The sequence below is a fragment of the Carlito syrichta genome, unplaced genomic scaffold (assembly GCF_000164805.1).
Source record: "Carlito syrichta isolate Samal-C Ts95f unplaced genomic scaffold, Tarsius_syrichta-2.0.1 Scaffold305151, whole genome shotgun sequence".
NCBI lineage: Eukaryota > Metazoa > Chordata > Mammalia > Primates > Tarsiidae > Carlito > Carlito syrichta.
In genome coordinates this window covers 106,090-126,657 of record NW_007249247.1, presented here as the reverse complement: position 1 = coordinate 126,657, position 20,568 = coordinate 106,090, and the positions used below count along the sequence as shown (strand labels likewise).

Genomic DNA, 20,568 nt, shown 5'->3' with positions numbered 1-20,568 from the left:
TATATGTATGTGACTGATTAAAGGATGATGCCTTTTCATACACACATAAATCCATTAAAAATTATTTTTCCTGAAAGTAACAAAATATCCATGCAATATTAGTTTAAACAATAAAGAAATGTAATCTCATGTGAAAACATTTCTAATTGTGTGCAGTGACCCCACATTTTCATTCAGGACCCAGACTCCTCTTTCTGTTTTGTTATGCTCAACATGTTGGATGTCTCATGACTTTTGGAGATCAAAACCCTTTTTTCTGGGTCAAAGTCTCACTTTGTTGCCCAAGCTGGAGTGCAGTGGCATGATCACAGCTCACTGCAGCCTTGAATTCCTGGGCTTAGGTGACTCTTCTTTCTCAGTCTCCTGATAAGCTGGGACTACAGGTATGTGCCATCACTTTTGGCTTATTTTTTGAATTTTTTTTTGGAGATAAGGTTTCTCCATCTGGTCTCAAACTCTTGGGCTCAAGAAATCCTCCCATTTTGGTCTCCCAAAGTGCCAGGATTACAGGCATGATCCACTGAACCTGGCTGAAATATTTTGTATTTATGTAGATGATGCAAAAATAATGGAGGAAGGACAGAAGCCAAGAGTCTCCTCACAAGGCTTTGTCTTTTATGCCAAAAGGACAGAACTGGGTCACACTTGATCATTCTGGCTCACATTCTGGTTCTATTACTTGATCATTTGCTGACTAGGATGAATTTGAATGCCTTTGACTGATTTGAGTCAATTAGGTTTCTTTAGGGCTGTTGTAGAAGCCTACCTTACCCAGATCAAGGATATCTAATGATACCAGAACAAAATTGAGCTCTGCCAGTAGAAAAATAAGAGTGTCTGCCACAGTGTGTTTGTGTGTATGTGTGTGCTTGCCCACACACACACACACACACACACACACACACACACACACACATTTACACTCCACTCCGAAGGTACAAAGACCACTTGAAGCCCATCTATGAGTCTTTTCCCACTCCACATCTATGCATTGAATCAACTAACTTCTGCCTTAATTCATTATTGACTTAGTTATGGTGTCTGAGTTATTTACTTTATCCATTTAACCAACACTTATGGTGTCTTTTCTATGTATAGATATATGGATATGGAAATAAAAATGAATAAAGCATAATATCCATCCTTGAGAGACTTATAACTTCATTGGAGAGGCAGAATGTAAATAGTAAATTATAATGTAATACCAGTTTAGACTACCAGAAATGGTTTGCTTTTACCTGGTAGAGACAACAGTACACCTTCACCATCCTACCTCAGGATTATATATCAATTCCCCATCTCTCTGCCATGAAAATCCATCAAGAACTTGATCAACTTGCCATCCCACAAAACATCTCACTGATCCATTACTCTGTTGGCATTGTGCTGATTGTATCTGATTTTTTTTAAAAAAGCAAGTACTTTAGTTGCCTTAGTAAGACTCTTGTAAACTAGAGGGTGGGAGATAAATTACATAAAAAGCCCATCACTTTAGTGCAGTTTCTGGAATTACAATGGTCTAGAAGATGTCTCAATATTCCCTCCTATATAAAAGAAAGTTTCTGCACATTGCACAACTTATCATACACACAAAGATTATTTTAGTGGGATTAATAAGCTTTCTAAATAATTTGGAGGCAGAATAACCTACATATGGTATATTACTTCTGCCATTTACAAAGTCTTTCGGTTTTGGATAGTTGCCAGAGTGAAAGAAGGTTCTTCAACAAGTCCAGGCCTCAGTAAAAGCTTCTCTGGAATTCCTTTCTTATCTGAAACATATGACAAATGTGTTGTCTTTTCATATAAGTATATTTGCCCACACAACTGCAAGTACAAAGAAAATGTAGTATCTTAATTTCCTATCTGATTGTTCCTAAGAGTTCTCACACTGTTGGGTGATGAGCCGGTAAGAGGGAACAGCTGATGCTGACTGTTTTGTCTGTCAGTCTAATTTTTAAATAAATTGTTAAACTAGAATTCTAATTTAAATAGAGTTAAAAGTTCTCTTGGAGTAAATGTTCAGTCTTCTGGAATTTCCATCCCTTCCTCATGTTCTTTCTGTATTAGAAGGCATAAGTCACCCTTGTGGTGATGGAGAAAGAAAGAAACCTCTGGTCTTTGTTGGTTTTGCCTTAAGGTACTTACCTATTTTGGTCTTGAACCAGAGTCCACTGAGTTTTCACTGATCATATTTTATCTGCTGGAGCACTGTCCATCATCCACAGATGAAAGCTGTGTTCTTAGTCATTTGCTTTTGTGCATGAAGTACCTGCGATGTGTGGAATTTTCATTTTCTCAGCAGCCCTTCCAACATCCCTACCCCTTATTGATAGGCTGAAGAAACTTCTAGGTCCTCCTACACAGTGCTCACAAGTCAAAGGATCCAGGAGAATCATCTTAGCCCATTAACCTATTCATCTCACCTTGTCTTGGATGCAGTATCACTCTCCTGTGCCATTTTGGCACAGCACAAAGGTAGACACTAAATTATAGCCCTTTTCTCTAGGAGTTGGTGTTTGCCAATTTCTTATGTGGGATAAACTTCCTTTAAGGTTTGAGTTTTTTCCAGTCTCACTTAGGATACATTTCTATAGTTAAGCATGCTAGGGTTCTTGATATATAGTAAAAACATATAAAATTTAGAAAGTATTTTCTCCTTGGCAAAGGCTAACACTCAAAACTATCCCACAACTCTAGTTGAATAGTGATCCTTTGTTGTAGTTATTACTTCTTATCCTTCTAAAGATAAGAATTAATTGAGCCAGTGGGTAGGATGCCATGGGACAGCAAGACTTGGATGTGAAAATATAGAAGGTCTATCAGCAATAGACATCTATTGTTGAGATGCCCTTCTCACAGTAAATAAAATATGTGCTTATCTTATTTGGAAACACTTTTTCAATACAATATTCACTTGTTAGGTCATGGACTAGAAATATAATTCTCGGTAGAGCCATGGAATACATTTAATAAAATATATCCATTTGGTCATTTAATTTATCTTGTACTTATTTGTGTTATCCTATAATAGCCAACTAATTTAACCATATAGGTTGCATTACAAGGTTGTTTCCTATAGTCTAGGGAAGAACAAGCAAAATTCTACTATTATCCTGCAGAAATTAAGGGCATATATATTTTATCTTAATCTCCTGATTCCTTTTTTAAATGCAGTGGGATAATAAGTGAATGAATTGCTTTATTCAATGTTTTCATTGTTTTGGGTATTTTAAAAATAATTTAATTTTTTAAATGTGCCTATAGTTTATATTTCATTAGTCCTCAAATTCATAGGTTGTTCTTTAAAAACAGTGAAACATATTGGAAAACTTTAAATTGTTTTTCATCCTTTGTCATATTTAATTAACTTTGTCATTTGATGCCTCAAGAATTGAATTGCTGGAATGAGAAGTATTTGGTATTGAAATTTAACTAAGGGTGAACATTAAAAGTTCATTTTGAATTGTTTTTCTGTTTGGCTTCTTTTAGGTATTTGGATTTGCTCAAGGATACAAACCTTATTAAAACTCAGGATGTGTTTACAGTCATCCGATATATCTCATATAACAGCTATGGGAAGAGCATGGCCTGGAATTGGATACAACTCAATTGGGACTATCTAGTCAACAGGTGGGATATCAGATAATAGTTTGCTGTTCTCTTTGTTTCATGCCATCTACAAGTTCCATCTTTTTCTCTTTGGAGCACTTTCTCTGACATCTATATAATATCTGAAACAGCATATTATCAGAGGCAAAGGATCATGGTGTTTTCCTTTCCTGGAAGCAATATACTAGTCCATTTTAGGTACAATTTTTTTTCTGGAAATTATTGTTTCAATTGAAATATAGGATTCTGAGATCTAAAGAGATGACTATCGCATTATTTTTAGTTTGGTTAAGACGTTAATATAATTCTGCCTGCTGTGCTAATATCTGGCTTAATGCCAGGCACATATTTAGTTCTCAATTAATATTTGTTGAAAACTAAATAAGAATTCCTGGACCTGTGTTCACTTTAGAGCCTTTTGTTATACTGAGCATATACAGATGAGAACTTTTATATAATAATTAAACTTCAAGTATTTTGAATCATTCTTCCAAGAGAACTATATTTCCCAGGCAACAGCAACTTTAAAATGAGAACTAGCAAGGACAAGAGAAGAGTAAAATCAACAAAAGGGATGCTTTTCCAAACGTGTTTCTTTAACCCCATGCATAAGAAATATTGCTGTTCTTGGTTCTAAGTCTCTAAACATAATGCTCAATTTCTATTAAAAAGGCATTTTCTTCACAGGGATGAAATAGAATATAAAATAAATATGCCCCAGTAAACTTGTAAACTTTGATGAATAGACCTTTATCATCCATAATCCCCACATTAGAAAATAGCCGTTATACTCTCCTAATCTCTGCTGTTATAAGTATCTGTTATACTCTCCTAATCTCTCCTGTCAATCCAGCAGCACTGCTGAGTTGATAATAACTGCCTTATGAGAAATACCAGCTACAATGATAATTCTTACTTTTCTCTTTCTACCCTGCAATTCACCAGAGCGCTATTGTGTCCATTTGCTTTCTTTTCCTTCTGAGATCCAGAAGGATCTCTCAACAAAGACACATTACATTGGTTCTGCCTATTTATGTTAAATTTTTGCCTTTCCTATTCTTGTGACTGTTGGGTGTAACTGCTTATTCATCTCTGCGAAGACTGGTTGATATGTGTGTGTGTGTGTGTGTGATGTGCATTGTTCATCTGTTTATAATTGTTTCAGTGAAGCGCTTGGTTTAGAATTAATAAATCTACCTAGTAAGAACATGTTATCTGGACATAATAGTTCATATCACGCATAATAACACTCTGCATTTTGAAAGATGTATGCCTAATGACATGTACTGTGCACACTGTTGTAATTGGAAACACCATAAAACTCTCTCTTCTTTGCATATGTATGCTGCAAGAAACCTATGTAGCTGAAGCACAACACTTACTTCTGAGATATTATGAAAAAGATAAGTAAATAATGCTCTATTTTGTAAAATAAAATGGTCATTCACTCATTATTTATTAAAGTATTTCTCAAGGCCTACTTGAATAGCTCTAGTGTGATTTATTTCAAATAATGCATTTTTCATTTTTAAAAATCAGCTCACTGCTATACCTCTAGAAATACTAGGAGGTAGGAAAAATAGGTTTTACCTTGTCACAAAGGTCATATACATCTGGCCTTAAAATAAATGTATTAGGCCTAATAAACTGAATTTTTCTGACAAAATAATAAACTATTTCCCGAACTAGTTCCAAAACCCTCGCCCAAGGTTTTCAGTATTTCTTCATAGCCTAACGGTTTCTCATGAGATATTATTCCAATGTCCCCAAACATAAAGTTATATAATAACCACATGTCTAACACACACAAACATCCAATATTAATTATGTTTGATTTGAATAAATAGAATTTCTCCATAAAATGGGTAGGACAAATTAAATAGAAATGAGCCAAACTTTATCCAAATATTTGTAAACACTTAAACATGTTCCAAATTTCAGGATGAGTAGTTTTACAACCTCTATTTCCCAAATATTTATTGTCATCCTAATATAAATAAGCTGCTTTTTAAATAAAGTTTTTATTGTGTGATTTTTATGACAACTGATGGTCACACCACTAATGTCCTTGCCAGTTTGAGACTTAACCACAGAGTTCCAGAGATACTTCAGAAATTATTCTTTGCTTTTCTTTTTTCCACTAAACTTTTAGATGAAACTATGAAGTTGAATGGACCCAATAAGTCAATAGTGTGGTGTGATTTTTGTTTATGACTACATATGAAAAACTAAACCTATAGGACATGACTGAAACTATTTAAACACTACCTCATAAATAAAATAGTTTAATAAGATCTTAAAAGTTTTGTATGTATCAAAATCATTTCTTTTTGATACCATAATCTTACTTATGTTTAATGCTAAATATTTAAGTATTTAATATTACACATTAAGTCTAAGAATAAAATTTTATATAATATTTTCAAATGATTTAAAATATAATTAAGTCCTTATTTTAGTTTTAAAATAACTAATATAAATATACTGTATATTTTTCCCCTATTTTCTATAGTTTATATGATATTGGTTTCTAGGTATGAACATATTTTGCTCTCATATTTCTAGTATTTACACAGATGATTTCAGTTTGTATTCAATCTATTCATTGCTAGCTCCTAAACATGTGCTTTAATTTTAAGTCAAAACACAGAGGAATATTGTAGAAATTATAGAAGGTCACTGAAAAAATTTTTTGTTACTGAAATTAGTAGAATTTCTTTGAACTTATAGAGTCTCATTGCAGCAATTTAGTGTGATTTACTTTTTCAAATTCCCGTTTTCCTATTATAAAACTGATACTTTTTTTGAACAAAATGCAAATAAGCAAAAATTAGAATCCAAAAATTACCTGTAATGCAACCACCTTGAAATAACTTCTATTGTCATGTTACTGTTTTTCCTTTGTTTTTCCTATGGCAGTTTATTTATTTAATTTACAGAAATGAAATAATGATACATATGGTTTTATAAAAACTTGCTTTTTTCCACATCACCTTATAGTTATGTCTTTAAGTGTGAATCCTTAGTGTTAATTTCAGTAGCTTAATACTGTTTCAATTTGTATATATATCTTCACTTATTTAGCCAATTCATATCTGTTGGACAACAGAATTATTTCTTTCGCTACTGTACATAATGTACTGATGAACATCTTTGAAACTGAATCTCTTTGTCTTTTTTGAATGTGCTTGACAATTTATTTAGAATACAAATACTACTAGAAGTAATACTAATGGATTAGAGGATGTGTTTATAGGGTTTCTGATAAATGGTATAGAATTGCCATCCAGAAACTGAATAACTGCCTATTTTTCCAACCTTGCCTACTCCGTGTTGTTATTTCTAAACATCCTTTCTAATTGAATGTACAAAAACTGATATTTCACTTTAAATTGTAATGATTTCATTCAGTAAATATTGTGAAGCACCTACTATGTGTTAGGCATTATGACTGGCATTGGAGATGCAATAGTGGAGAGACATAGACCTGGTTCTCCTCCTTAGTGTCTAGTGATAGAGACCAATATTAAGAATCACACAAATACATGTGTACTTTTTTGACATAAATGATTAAAATTCAAGAAAGCTTAAGGCTTAGGCAAAAATATTATTTAAAATTGTAAACCATGGAATCTAAACTATATAAATAAATAAGTGGAAGTAAAGGAAGAGCTGATGGTCTGGGAGGAAGTAGCAGAGGGGACATTCAATGGGCCAAAAATGAAGGTGAAGTCTCAGAACAGTTCTAGCGGAAACTGAAAGATATATTATGTTGTAGAGGGTGCATGAATTAGGATGTTCAGAAATAACAACACTGAGCAGCCTAGGTTGGAAAAATAGGCAGTTATTATTCAATTTCTGGATGGCAATTTTGTACCATTTGTCAGAAACCCTAAATATAAACGCATCCTCTAGCCCAGTAGTATTTATTTCTACTAAATTAGAGGCAGGTTACTTAGGAGTAATCACATGACATTGTGGAAACCTTGGTAGCTAAAGTTGAGTGAAGAAAATATCATAGGAAACAAGGTCAGAAACTACGTAGCTAACATGTTACAGTGATCATTGTGTGGCCCTTGAAATCACCCAGGATGATGTCATGGCTTGGTGTAGAGAGAAAGACTAGGAGTCAGGTGTCTGAGGAACAGAGGGATTATTTTGTTTGCTTGTTTTTGAGTCAGAGAATCACTCTGTTGCTCAAGCTGGAGTGCAGCAGCATGATCATGGCTCACTGCAGCCTCAACCTTTTGGGTGATCCTTCCAACTCAGCCTCTTGAGTAGTTGTGGCTACAGATGTGCACCACCACATCTGAGTAATATTTTATTCTTTGTAGAGACGAGGTCTTACTGTATTTTCCAGGCTGGTCTCAAACTCCTGGGCTCACCTCGGCCTCTCAAAGTGCTGAGATTACAGGTGGTGAGCCACTGCACTCAACCCGAAGGAACAGAGGTTTTTAAAGAGGGTGGAAGAGTTATGGTCTGGAAGTAGCGATGGGGAGCATGAGCACACTGACCCCATTTCCTGACCTGGTGCTACAAAGGATGCAGAAAAATATATACTCTCTAAATGAGACATACTGTTCTCTGTAAAGGGACAGATCCAGAGGGCTAGGTGAAATGGTTTGAGAGATTGGAACAATCTAGGAAATGTGTCAAAGGCAAGGAAGTACACACATTTAGGAACAGTGTTTCTAAATGCCTCATTTTAAATAATGACTAATGACATTAGAAATGTCATTAAATAATGACATTTTAAATAATGACTAATGACATTAGAAATTAAAAAAAAAGTGGATATAAATTCAGTGATGATAAGAGTGGGCATTGTATACAGTATACTGAAGATCATGGTTATTAGAACATTTCATCTTTTCTCATTGATAAATTTCATTCCTTTGCTAAATAATTTATGCTAGCATATTTCAACCTTTTACCAGTCTGTAAGAGTTCTTTATATAGTAAAAATATTTACTTTTTATTCTTTAGGTTATACTATTTTTTTCCAGTTAGTGCTATTAATTTTATATATGGCAGGTTTTCTTTCTAGTATAAATGTTTGTTCGTTGTCCAGGCTAGTCTTGAACTCCTGAGCTTAAGCAATCCTCCCATCTCAGCCCCCTGAGTCCATGGGGTTACAGGAAATGAACCATTGTGCCCTGTTTAGTATAAACCTTTCAAATTTGTATAAAACAAACTTTATCAGTTTCTATTTTCATGATTTCTACTTTTGCTATGTAACACAATTTAAATGCAAAATTTCTCTTACTGTTTTATAGATATTTTCTTGTATCCCTCCCAACATTCCAGTGGTTCAAGGCTTATACATAGTTTTGTGTTGTTTTTCTTACAGTGTAATTAGTTGATGAGATTTTTGCCTCTATCATGACCAATTGTATTATGATCTGTAAGAAAACTTCTAATTCTTGCTCTTTAAGAGAGAATATGCAGCCAGGTGCAGTGGCTCATGCTTGTAATCCTGGCCTTTCAGAGGCCAAGGCGAGAGGATTGCCTGAGTCCAGGGGTTTGAGAGAAGCCTGGGCAACTTGGTGAGACCTCGTCTCTACAGTAAATAAAAAAATTAGCTGGACGTGGTGGTGCGCACCTGTGGTTCCAGCTACTTGGAAGGCTAAGGCAGAAGGATCACCTGAGCCCAGCAGGTCAAGCCCATGGTGGTTGTAAGTGTGCCACTGCACTCCAGCCTGGGTCAGAATGGGACTCTTACTAAAAAAAAAAAAGAAAAGAAAGAAAGAAAGGGAGAGAGAGAGAGAGAGAGAGATTATGCAAAAAAACCAGGAATAGAATATCATCTCTAAAATTTTATCTTGGAGCTTTAATTTTGGTGTCTTTGCTTAGTTAGCCAGAGGTAGGTCACATTCCCCAACATGCAAGTACCTCCTAAAGTTTTTTGAAAGCAGAATAAATTGTCTATGTTAAAACTTCTGTACCAGCAGGAAGATGCATAGAGTATTAGCTAGGATAATGGCGCTGGAGTTGTTCTGTTGTAACAGAAACACAGAAATGCAGCAGCTGAACAGTGGATATGGGTAATTATTTCTCACTCAAGTTAGACTCCTGAAGCCAGCAGTTCCAGTAGTTAGGGTGGTTCTGCTTTGTGAGGCTAGGCCATTATCTTATCTGTGTGGCTGAAGCTGAATCATTGGTATTGTTTATGTTCCAGCTTGTGGGAAAGGAAGAAAAAAAAAAAATTTAAGGCAAACAAATTCCCTTTCTTTAAGCCAGGAGTTGAAGAATTAGGTCACCTATCTATACCAGGCTATGAGAAAGGCTGAGAATCGCAGTCTCTAGCTGGGTACTCACTTGTATAAGAAAAAAGAATAGATTTGGAGAGTCAACAGGCAGTCTACCAAATGTGAGAAAGTGTTGTGACTCTGTCTACAAAAAGAAGTCAGAATATATTAAAAATTTATCTTGAATATAATTATTTTAAGTGAAATGGGTCTTTTTACTGTCTTACTTTGAAAATTAATTTTTAAGAAACAATAAAATAAAAGGAAGCATCTGCATTTAGAGAAAATATGTAAAGTTATGTACACTTATACTTGTTTTTACCTCTCTAAATTTCTCTTTAGATATACACTAAATGACAGAAACCTTGGCCGGATTGTCACAATAGCAGAGCCATTCAACACTGAATTACAACTCTGGCAGGTATGAAGATATGCTCCTTTATATTTTTCTAGGAGTAGAACCAAACTTTTTCCCCCCTCCAAATACAAATGGTATTTTCTCTCTTCAAATCATAGAAAACAATAAGAAACAATTATTTTTATTTCTGCATTTTTGAAATATTTTATTTGAAACATGACATGACATTTTTGCTTACTTATCTTGATAAGTTTACATACTGAAGTGAGAAATAATTATTGTATCTAATAAAATGTATACCTTTTTTTTAATCTGAAAAATAATTCAAACGATCTCCAAGAAAGTTTAAAAGCTGAGAAAGGGAAGACCTGGGAAACTGAGAAGGCCACATGAGAACATTCAGTTTACCAAAGTATGGGCAAAAAGCCTTTCCTTTCCTGGTAAATGTGATTCTGGAATAAGTGGGTCAAGATTTGAGTTCATTCAGAATTTATAGTTTTTGAATTTCAAAACTAACCCCAAATCTTTCAGATTTCAAATATATCAGTTCCCAGAGGGGAAAAATATCCATTAATGTTGAAGTTTCAGTATCAGTGTGTTAGACATTAAGATGTTGAGTCTTCTGTATTGTTAAAAAAATAATTATTTTTGTATAGTAAATAATAGAACAGTTATGTTTGGGGGAGGGTTTTGGAGGTCAGAGGAAGGATAGAGCCAAGTCTAACAAAGATTTTCTCCATGAGTCCTTTTATGTGAACTGAAAGCCTAAGAAAATACTTCAGACTCCTGAAGGTGAAAGGTTAGGCAAAACCATAATTCCATAGGCCAGATTTTCCAGGGAACACTCAAGGAATTCACAGAAAATAGAGAACACAGCAAAAACAGTAATGGGCATGGCAGCCGCTGACATGCTGCCCTCCTTCCCTAACATGTCAGAGCCTGTTCTGGCTTGATATTCTGCCATGGTCCAAAACCCTTAAGTAACAATCGCTAATCTGAGAGGTGGGCTTCATCTGAACAATGAACCAAGAGATGTAGCTCAGTGTCGTGCAGTGATACCAAATTTCCAGGTAAGAAAGAAACAAATTCAGTTTGTAAATAAAATTCTTGAAGAATAATTTAGCTTAAAATGACTTTCCTAATTACTTCTCTCTTTTCTAGATGGAGAGCTTTTTTGCAAAATATCCAGAAGCTGGAGCAGGAGAACAGCCAAGGCAACAAGTGCTGGAAACAGTGAAAAACAATATTGAGTGGCTAAAACAAAATAGAGACACTATAAGAGAATGGTTTTTAAATTTATCTAAAAATGCTTAGTGTATTCAAATGTTATAGTTTAATTCTGTGAATCTGTTTCCTCTACTAAGCATTTGGTAGCCTAATTTACAAGCACTATAGAGAGAGACTTATAAACAGAAACTACTTTTACTAAGTACAGTGTTTATACATCTTGCAAAGCTTTTAAATTGTTCCTCTTTGTTTATGAAGGAAGATACTAATAGAGTATTTAATATACTCAGGGATTTCATCTAAGTGTACTTCATAAGAGATTCTTTACAAACTGAAGATAATTTAATAGTCATTTTAGTGTCTTTAAATATCATTCTTTGTATCTTAAATCTGTGAAAATAGAACAATTTGGTCTCAGCTTTACATTTTTAGTACCAAAGAAACACCACTTAATCTTCTTTCTTGATTGATTTTTAAAGTTTAAATACCAGTACTTGAGGGACCAATATTACCATCTTAATCTTTATTTTATTATTCAGAATTACACACACCTAATATCATTTTATTCACATATGTCTTACTACTTTAAATCCTACCAAAGTAACCTAGGCTTAAGTTTTACTCATGGAGTGCATGAATTAGCCAAAGAAAGGGCTGACTGTTACCTTTACTCTTATAAAAAAGAGCACTCTCTTCTTCTCTAAAAAATAATTCTAAACAATTACCTTGAAAAGATATTGTTTTCCAGTGTCACTTTACTCTTGAATAAAAATGACTGCAGCATTCTTTAAATAATTTAACACATCACAAATAAGATTCAAGAACCTGGCCTTTTTCATGCTTGGTACTCTCTCATCTTGCTTCATTCCTTTCAAAGCTCCTTCAAATATGCTATGAAATTATAGGGAACATACTGCTTAACTCTGCTCCATGGATTTTAGAGGAAAGAAAGCTAAATAATTGGAAACTGTTCAGGAAAGAGAGAAGGCAGATTATTCCATAAAACTAAATGGAATTAGAATTTAGCTTTGACCTCACCTGGCAATCAAAGTGTGAAAATGCGGAGACCCATGGATAGCCCCAGCATGACTCTGCATATCTGAGGATATATCTTCTCATAGATACTTTTTATGTATAAACCCTTAGATCCTAATCCATACAGAATAGCACTGATCAAATTTATATGCGTGACTTGATTAAAGACATCAATTTCACAGAAGCTGGTGGTGAGAATATGTTTAATATGGCACTTAAAGCTTAGTAGAGCCACAATGCAAATACAATGGGCTGAAGAGATAGTAACTTACTATATTCCAATCTGTTATATCTAGAAAATATAAATTTATTTGGAACTCTCAGAAATATAAGGTAATTTAGAATTGGCTTGATGAGAATTGAAACATATGGGAACAATCAAAATTTTAGTTTTGACTTTATTTATACAAGCATGTGCCCTAATCATGTACTCAGAAGCTTTATAAACTTTTCTGTTGCTGTTTCTTAACTACTACTTCTTAATTCATACAGCTAAACTAGCCAATATAAATGAAGACATGGAGGGGGAAGACAAAAAAGAAGAAATTTCCAGACAAAAGTTTAAAAATATTATTTCAAATAATTTCAGAAGCAAAAACATATAACATCATAAATTATCAGTAAAAAAATCCCACTATCCTCTTGAGATTAACATCCTAACTTCCAATTCTGACCACAATCAGAAGCAGCACTTGAATTTTATGTATTGTTCTAAGTGGACATATTCAGAAGATGGTTTTTCCTTCTGTTTTATAAATTAAATACATTTTGAGGAAAAATACAGGTTTGAAGGGGATAGTAAATAAAAGATTCCAATTTGCCTACAATACATTCTATTTCATTCCATTTCCTTCTTTATACTGTTTCATTACATCTTAAGCATTAAAACTGAGGACAAATTCTTTAATTCTCTTCGTGTGAAAAAGAGCTATTTGTACTTTGTCATAATAAGTCCACTAGATCACCAGGTCCTTCTCAAACACAACCTGGTTTCTAAAAGGCTAATGCCCAATATATAAATCTATACCAAGCACAGTTTACTACTTTGCTTGTTTAGTTTCATCACAGTATTCATAGGGACAAAGATTTAATATGATGTTTCCAAAATTAAACCACTGTAAATTTAAAATTAATTTTAATTTTAAAAATTAACCCTCTAATTTAAAGAATTAACTGGAAAATATGATAAGCAAGATCATATAGCAAAAAGCAGGATCAGTAATGCTTTCCCTCCAGGCAGCCTACTTTTGTATTCCAGATCATTGCTATGTACCTGTATAATTATAAACTAGGGGTTTAAATAATAAACCATTGATGTAAAACTGGCAGGCAAGGAAGGTTTAGGAAGCAGGGATGAGGTGTATAGCGTGGTCGAAGGCTGCAGGGTTGAAGGTTTGGGAAGCAGGGATGAGGCGTATAGAGGGGTCGAAGGCTGCGGCATTCCTAAAGTTTACCCTCTGGGTTGGTAAAGTGTTAGCCTAAGAATAGATAAATAGAGAGGGCAAAAATCTAGAACAATAATTCTCAAAGGAGATTGGGATGAGGAGGAAATAGAAGGGAGAAGATTCAAATTACCAGTGGAGCTTTATAAAACACAGCTAAATCATCATCACTAACAAACTTTTTTTTGCCAAGGACTGTGTTCCAAACACCAACACTCCACATACACTAATTTTTACATTTAATCTTTACACCCCCCCATGAAGTAGACATTGTTATTTTCCCTATTTTACAGATGGAAAAACTGAGATGGAGAAGTTACAGAAATTTCCCAAGGCTATAAAAGTAGCATCTGGCACCAATTAAGATTTGAACCTAGAGAGTTTATCACTCTAATCTCCATTTTAATCTATGTTAGTGTAAAAACATGACTTTTGAAATTACAGTGACCTGAGTTTGAATATCAGCTACTTGAGTGTTGAATGCCCTTAATCTCTCCATTGCTGTTTTCTCATCTGGATCAAAATAGTAACCATGCCAATGGGTTGTTGTGAGGATCAAATACCAAAATGCATGTAAAAGATGCATATATAGAAAATACTAGCTGGGCTTGATGGCTCAACCTGTAATCCCATGCTTTGGGAGGCTAAGGTGAGTGGATTGCCTGAGCCCACGGGTTCGAGACCCGCCTGGGCAACTTGGTGAGACCTCATCTCTACAATTAATCAAAAACTAGCCGGGTGTGGTAGCGTGCGCCTTTATTTTCAGTCACTTGGAAGGCTGAGGCAGAAGGATCGCTGGAGCCCAGCAGGTCGAGGCTGCGGTGGCCGGGAGCGGCCACTGCACTCCAGTCTGGGCAACAGAGTGAGACTCCAACTCAAAAACAACAACAATAATAAAACCCAGAAAAAACTGATCATTCAATAAACGTTAGCTATAATTACTGTTACTCTTATATCTACTAGTCCCCACTTGGATAATAGTTTGAAAAATATATATTTATGTATTGATTATGGCTGCTTTCCTGCTGCAATAGCAGTGCTGAATAGTTGCAATAGAGATCTCATGGCCCTCAAAGCCTAAAATATTTACCATCTGGTCCTTTACAGATAAAGTTGGTCGACCCCTCCTGGATCTCATCTTTATTCCTTCCTTCCTTTTGCACTTAATTCTCTTTTTTTTTTCTTTTTTCTTTTCTTCTTCCACACTCTAACCTAGAGGTTTTCAACATCAACACTATTGCCTTTTGGGGTCTGATCATATTTTGAGGGCTATTCTGCACAGAGTAGTATGTTTTGCAGCATTGCTGGCCTTTATTGTCTAGTTGCCAGTAGCACCTCCCACAACAAATGTCCTCTGGATGGCCAAATAACTTCAGTTGAGAATAATTGCCTAGCCTTAAACTTGTGACAGATGCTAAGGCATAATTTAACCACCCTTAAAAACAAGGAGATGCTGCTGACTTAAGGCATTCCTACCTAAGGTTATAGAAATGGCAAGACCAAAGATGGTTGGGAAAAAGGAGCAATAATGAAGAGAATACTAGTATTAGAGAAGTTCTTCAGATAAATAGAATCAAAAGGAGACAAAATTTAAATGGAAGTGTGTTTATTTTATGTATTTACAAAATAAGATATATACTTATACTAAAAGGAGATTTATAATGAGGAATTGGTTCATACGATTATGGAGACTGAGAAGTCCCACAGTGTGCCATCCCAAGCTGGAGATCCAGGAAAAGTCAGTGATGTAATTCAGCCCAATTCTGAAGAACTGAGAACCAAGGGGGTCAATGGTGTCAATATTGGTCCAAGGGTGGAAAAGACGAGAAAAGTTGTTCCATGTCAAGCAGTAAGGCAAGAAAAAAAATGAGTCAATTTCCTTCTTTTTCCACTTTTTATTCTAAGGTGCCCATCCACCTTGGAAAGTGCAATCTACTTTACTGAGTCCTCTGATTCAAATGCTGATCTCACCTTGAAACTCCCTCAGAAATAGAACACAGAAATAATGTTTAATCTGGATATTCTGTGGCCCAGTCGAGTTGACATATGAGATAAATTAACCATTATAATGGAATTAGGTACTCATTCATTCAAATAACTAATATCTATAAAGTTTCTGTTATATCATTAAACTATTTTAGGTACTGGTTGTCCTAGGTCAGTGAGTGGATTTAGAAAACAAATGGAAAAAAAGTTGAGTTAAGCTGAGTGCAGTGACTCACACCTGTAATCACAGCTTTGAGAGGCAGAGGTGAGAGGATTGCCTGAGCCCAGGGGTTTGATACCAGCCTGGGCAACTTGGCAAGACCTTGTCTCTACAATAAATGAAACATTAGCCGGGCATGGTGACACGTGCCTGTTGTTCCAGTTACTTAGAAGGTGAGGGGGAAGGATCACCTGAACCTAGCAGGTTAATGCTGCGGTGGCTGTGAGTGTGCCACTGCACTCTAGCCTGGGACACAGAATGAGATTTCTACTCAAAAAAAAAAAAAAAAAAAAGTTAAGAGGGTAATGGAGTAGGAAGAGACAAATGGAGCAAGAAGAATGTTGACTCACTTTAGCAGTTGACCAATACTCCACTAGAGAGCCCTCAAATGTTAACATTTTCTATATACATAAATATGTATATGACTTAATGTTTAGATTGTATGATTTAAAGATGTGCTAGATATTGTCAACTGGCACTGGGCCACCATTTCTCCCAGCATGTCCTCTCCTGTATATTGTTGGGCTGGGATGCTAAAGCCTGTACTTCCCAGGCTTCCATACCATTTATGTTCTGCAGATGATGTGTACTTGTAGGAGATTCAGAAGGAAATGAGAGAAGAGGCTGTTCTTTCCATAACAGTTCAAGGAAAAACAGTTTGGAGGGTAGACATGAGTTGGTAGCATCTGAATTCCATGGTCCTGTCTATTCACCATCTCTGTGGAGCAAGGAATCTATGAGATGCTTTCATAGTTTCCTCATTTCTGGGTTAATTAGCGGATTTTAATGTCTGAATGAGAAAGATGGATTTATTCAACTTGGAAACCAGAAGCTTGGCACTGACCCTCCAATTTCTGTTTCTCAAACCCTTTTAATAAAATGTGTCTAATTCTCTGTATTTAGTTTTTGTCAACTTAAAATACCTAAAGAATTTACTGAACTGGTCCCTGAATGATACAAAATGAAACTATAGATTTTATGATGGTTTCTATTTTCATTTAACTCAGTGCTTCTTTCCTGTCCTTTGTTCTTACCATCTTACCCAGCTTGTAGCTGGGTCCTTTGGTTGATACAGACTGATGGACTGGAGTGATCTTCAGAGAGACCACTCAGCCATGATACCTTTTAGAATGTGGGAGAAATTATGACAGGCAGTGTTTGGAACAGATTACCTTGGAATACCTTTTGGTAAAGGAAAAAGAGCTGGAGAAATGTGTTTCCCATTTGTGTTAGGATACGTAGGAATATTAGAATGCACAACTGATAAAACCATCAAAGCTGACTTCCTCAGTTACTCAAATATTAAATGTATGGTTGCTAAATAATATAGCAGTTCTACTCCTAGGAATATAGCCAAGAGAATTGAAAACATATGTCCACACAAAAACATAGGCATGAATGTTCATAGAAGCATTACTCATAATAGCCACAATAGCCAAAAAGTGAAAATAATAAAAAGTCCGTTAACTGATGAATGAATAAACAAAAGATGGTATAGCCATAATAAGATGGAATATTATTCAGTCATAAAGAAAGATGATGCAATGCTGCATACTTTAACATGAATCTTGAAGATATTATGCTAAGTTAAAGAAGACAGTTGCAAAAGGTCACACATTATATGAATTCAAACAATTCACATATTTATCTGAAATGTCCTAAATAGGCAAATCTATAGAGACAGAAAGGAAACTGGTAGTTGTCAGGGGCTTGGGAAGGAAATATAGGAAGTGACTGCTAAAGCTTTCATTTTAAGGTGATAAAAATGTTCTAAAATTAGATAATGCTGATGGTTGCACAGCTCTTGTAAGTATACCCAAAACCACTGAACTGTATATTTAAAAGGGTGAATTTTGTGGCACATGAATTCTCTCTCAATAAAGCTGTTATTTAAAAAGTTGCCTTTTCTCCTTGGAACTTCAGTATGCTAAATTGCAGAGTAGCAATGGTTCATAATGAAGTCTTGTATTCCCTGCAGCACATCATGATAATTTTCCTCCTGTTGAGGTGCTTGCAGTTTGTATTTGTAAAATTATTTCTGCTTCCAGATTCAAGAAGTTGAATCATTAATTCCAAAAGATCCTTACAGATTTTTATTTAAAGACAAAACTTGCTCTTTTTTTTAATTTTAAAGATGTGGGGTACAATTCAGGATTAGGTATTCAAGAGGTTTTCGTACAGGTAAACTTTGGGCCTCCCTTTGGTCCCCTCTTTGCCTGGTTTGAGATAAGGTAGCCTAATTGATGTTGTGTCCCCCTCCCCCACCCCACCCTGGCAATATCCCACTACTGCCAATCCCTTTCTTATAGTATTAAGGTAAATGTTCGGGGTCTGCTTATGAGTGAGAACATGTGGTACTATGTTCTTTGTGAAACTGGTTCTTATAGTTCATTCTTCACCATCAGGACTCCATGTGGTCTTGGTAAAAATCATAATATTTCATTTTCTCACCTCCCACCACAATACCTCATCCCCTGATCATGGTAGTGATTTCAGGAGTGTCCACTTGATCAAAGCAGAGCAGATTAATGTATTTCTTCCAAGATGATAGTACATGGATATTAGAGCAGAGAAGCTACTCTCTCTACAAGGGTTACTAAGCCAGGAGATTTCTGGAACTGTTGTTGGCCATCTTACTACCACATTGAGAGAGAGAGAGGCCAAGCAGGAATAAACGGAGCTAAGAGAGAAAGTACACAGAGTCCCAATCATATGACTGGAGCCCCTAAATCTAACTGCCTATATGTACACATCCCCTGGATCTTTGAAATAAATGAGCCTATAAATCTCTAAATATAAGCTAGTTTAAATTGGGTTTTTCTCCCTTTCAATGAAAAATGCGATGTTCCCTTACATTCTCCCTAGAAAAATGTATATAGGTAGGGAAGAGTCAATAAGTATTATTGAAAAACAGGAAGGAAAGGAAAGAGGGAAAGAAGGAAGGAGGGAGAAGAAGGAAGGAAGGAAGGAAGGGGAAGCAGGAGAGAGGGTTCAGAAAGAGAGGAAAAGAGGGAAAAGGAAAGGGAGAAGGGAGAGAAGAACTGAGTGAGGCAATATTTTAGTTGAAAAAGAAGATAACAAAATTGTTCTAATAATCAACATATACCACCAGCATGTGAATGTAAGGATTCTCATTTGTCTTCCAGTTATTTGTTCCTCAAAGGGAAAAACAACAGAAAACAGAGACAGAAAAATTAAATAATAGTCCTGGTAACTAAGACCAATGGGATATTCATTATCATTAAAACGGAGGCAATCAACCATTGAAATTCCAGGGCCACATGAAAAACAAAAGAATCCTCCCTCTTCCTCCCCCCAATAAACTGAAAATAGTACTAAGGAAGTAAGCTAAACTACATAAAGAAAAACATAAAAACAAAGTGAAGCAGGATAAAACACATAGCCTAAAGGATATTGGTTTGTTAACTTAACCAAGTGTCATATTAAATTATGTATTTTTAATGCCTAGGGAGAATATTAATTCTTATGACAGGTACCAATTTGAAAAAATGTTTTATAGTATGTTATTTTTCTATGAGAAGGAAAAAGTCTGTCAACTGCAAAGCCTCGTTCTTTATCCTTGAATCCTCGCCCTTTTCTGGAATGTACATACTTGTCTAGTTAAAAGAACATGATCTTATACTATCCTAAGGTGGGATAAGATCCAGAGGTGGGAATAGGGGCCACATTTTTTTTAGGAAATACTCAAATATTTTCTTGTTTTCTGTATATGTAACTTATTTAACCAATATTCCTCTCAACCAGAGTTGTTCTCTTTATTTTTCTCAGTCTAATACTTCATTCCTATATAAACAAATGATAATTATTTTTAAAAATGCCCCTAACAGACATGTATAGAATACTGCACCCAAGTACAGTTTAATACACATTCTTCTCAAGTACACAGGCAACATTCTCCACTAGTGCACTGGGTTCTATCCCTATTCAACTTCCCAGAGCATTGCACAACAAGTCTACCTTCTCTATCTTAAAGCATTAATGTTTCCTTCTCTACTATTCTTTGCATCAGTAGAGAAACCTGCTAATATTTCCCCAAAAGAAAAAAAAAAACCTCTTATAACCCCATTTCTCTTTCCAGGTCTCTCCTTCTCTTGACTAAAAACATTCTCTAAAAAATTGTTTATGCTCATCCAAAATTTCACCCTTGAGGCCATTCTAATCAGGCTGTCATCCCCCACTGTTCTATTAAGACTATGCTTGCCAAAATCACCTTTCTGAATTCAATAGTTAATTCTCAAAGTAATTCTACAGAATACCAAAATAATAATGTCCGACTACAGAGTTAATTGATTACTGGCTTAATCTAAAATTAAATTTTAGAATATTTGACAAGTGAATTAAACTATATTCTTTAGAAAAATCCCTCTAAAATACTCAAAACAGAAGTGAGTTTGCATACAGATGTTCTCTATTACTACT

At 35.1% G+C, this 20,568-nt stretch overlaps 1 protein-coding gene across 1 annotated transcript in view; it reads left to right on the top strand.

Annotated features, from left to right (window-relative positions):
- The window catches only part of ENPEP (glutamyl aminopeptidase), a 98,296-nt gene extending 86,046 nt beyond the window's left edge, over positions 1-12,250 (top strand). Inside the window, exons 18-20 of the mRNA XM_008061227.1 lie at positions 3,493-3,633; positions 10,203-10,281; positions 11,380-12,250. Coding sequence (XP_008059418.1) covers positions 3,493-3,633; positions 10,203-10,281; positions 11,380-11,532 — 373 coding nt within the window. The 3' untranslated portion in view covers positions 11,533-12,250. The remainder of the gene's footprint in view (positions 1-3,492; positions 3,634-10,202; positions 10,282-11,379) is intronic.
- The last annotated feature ends 8,318 nt before the right edge of the window (positions 12,251-20,568 follow it).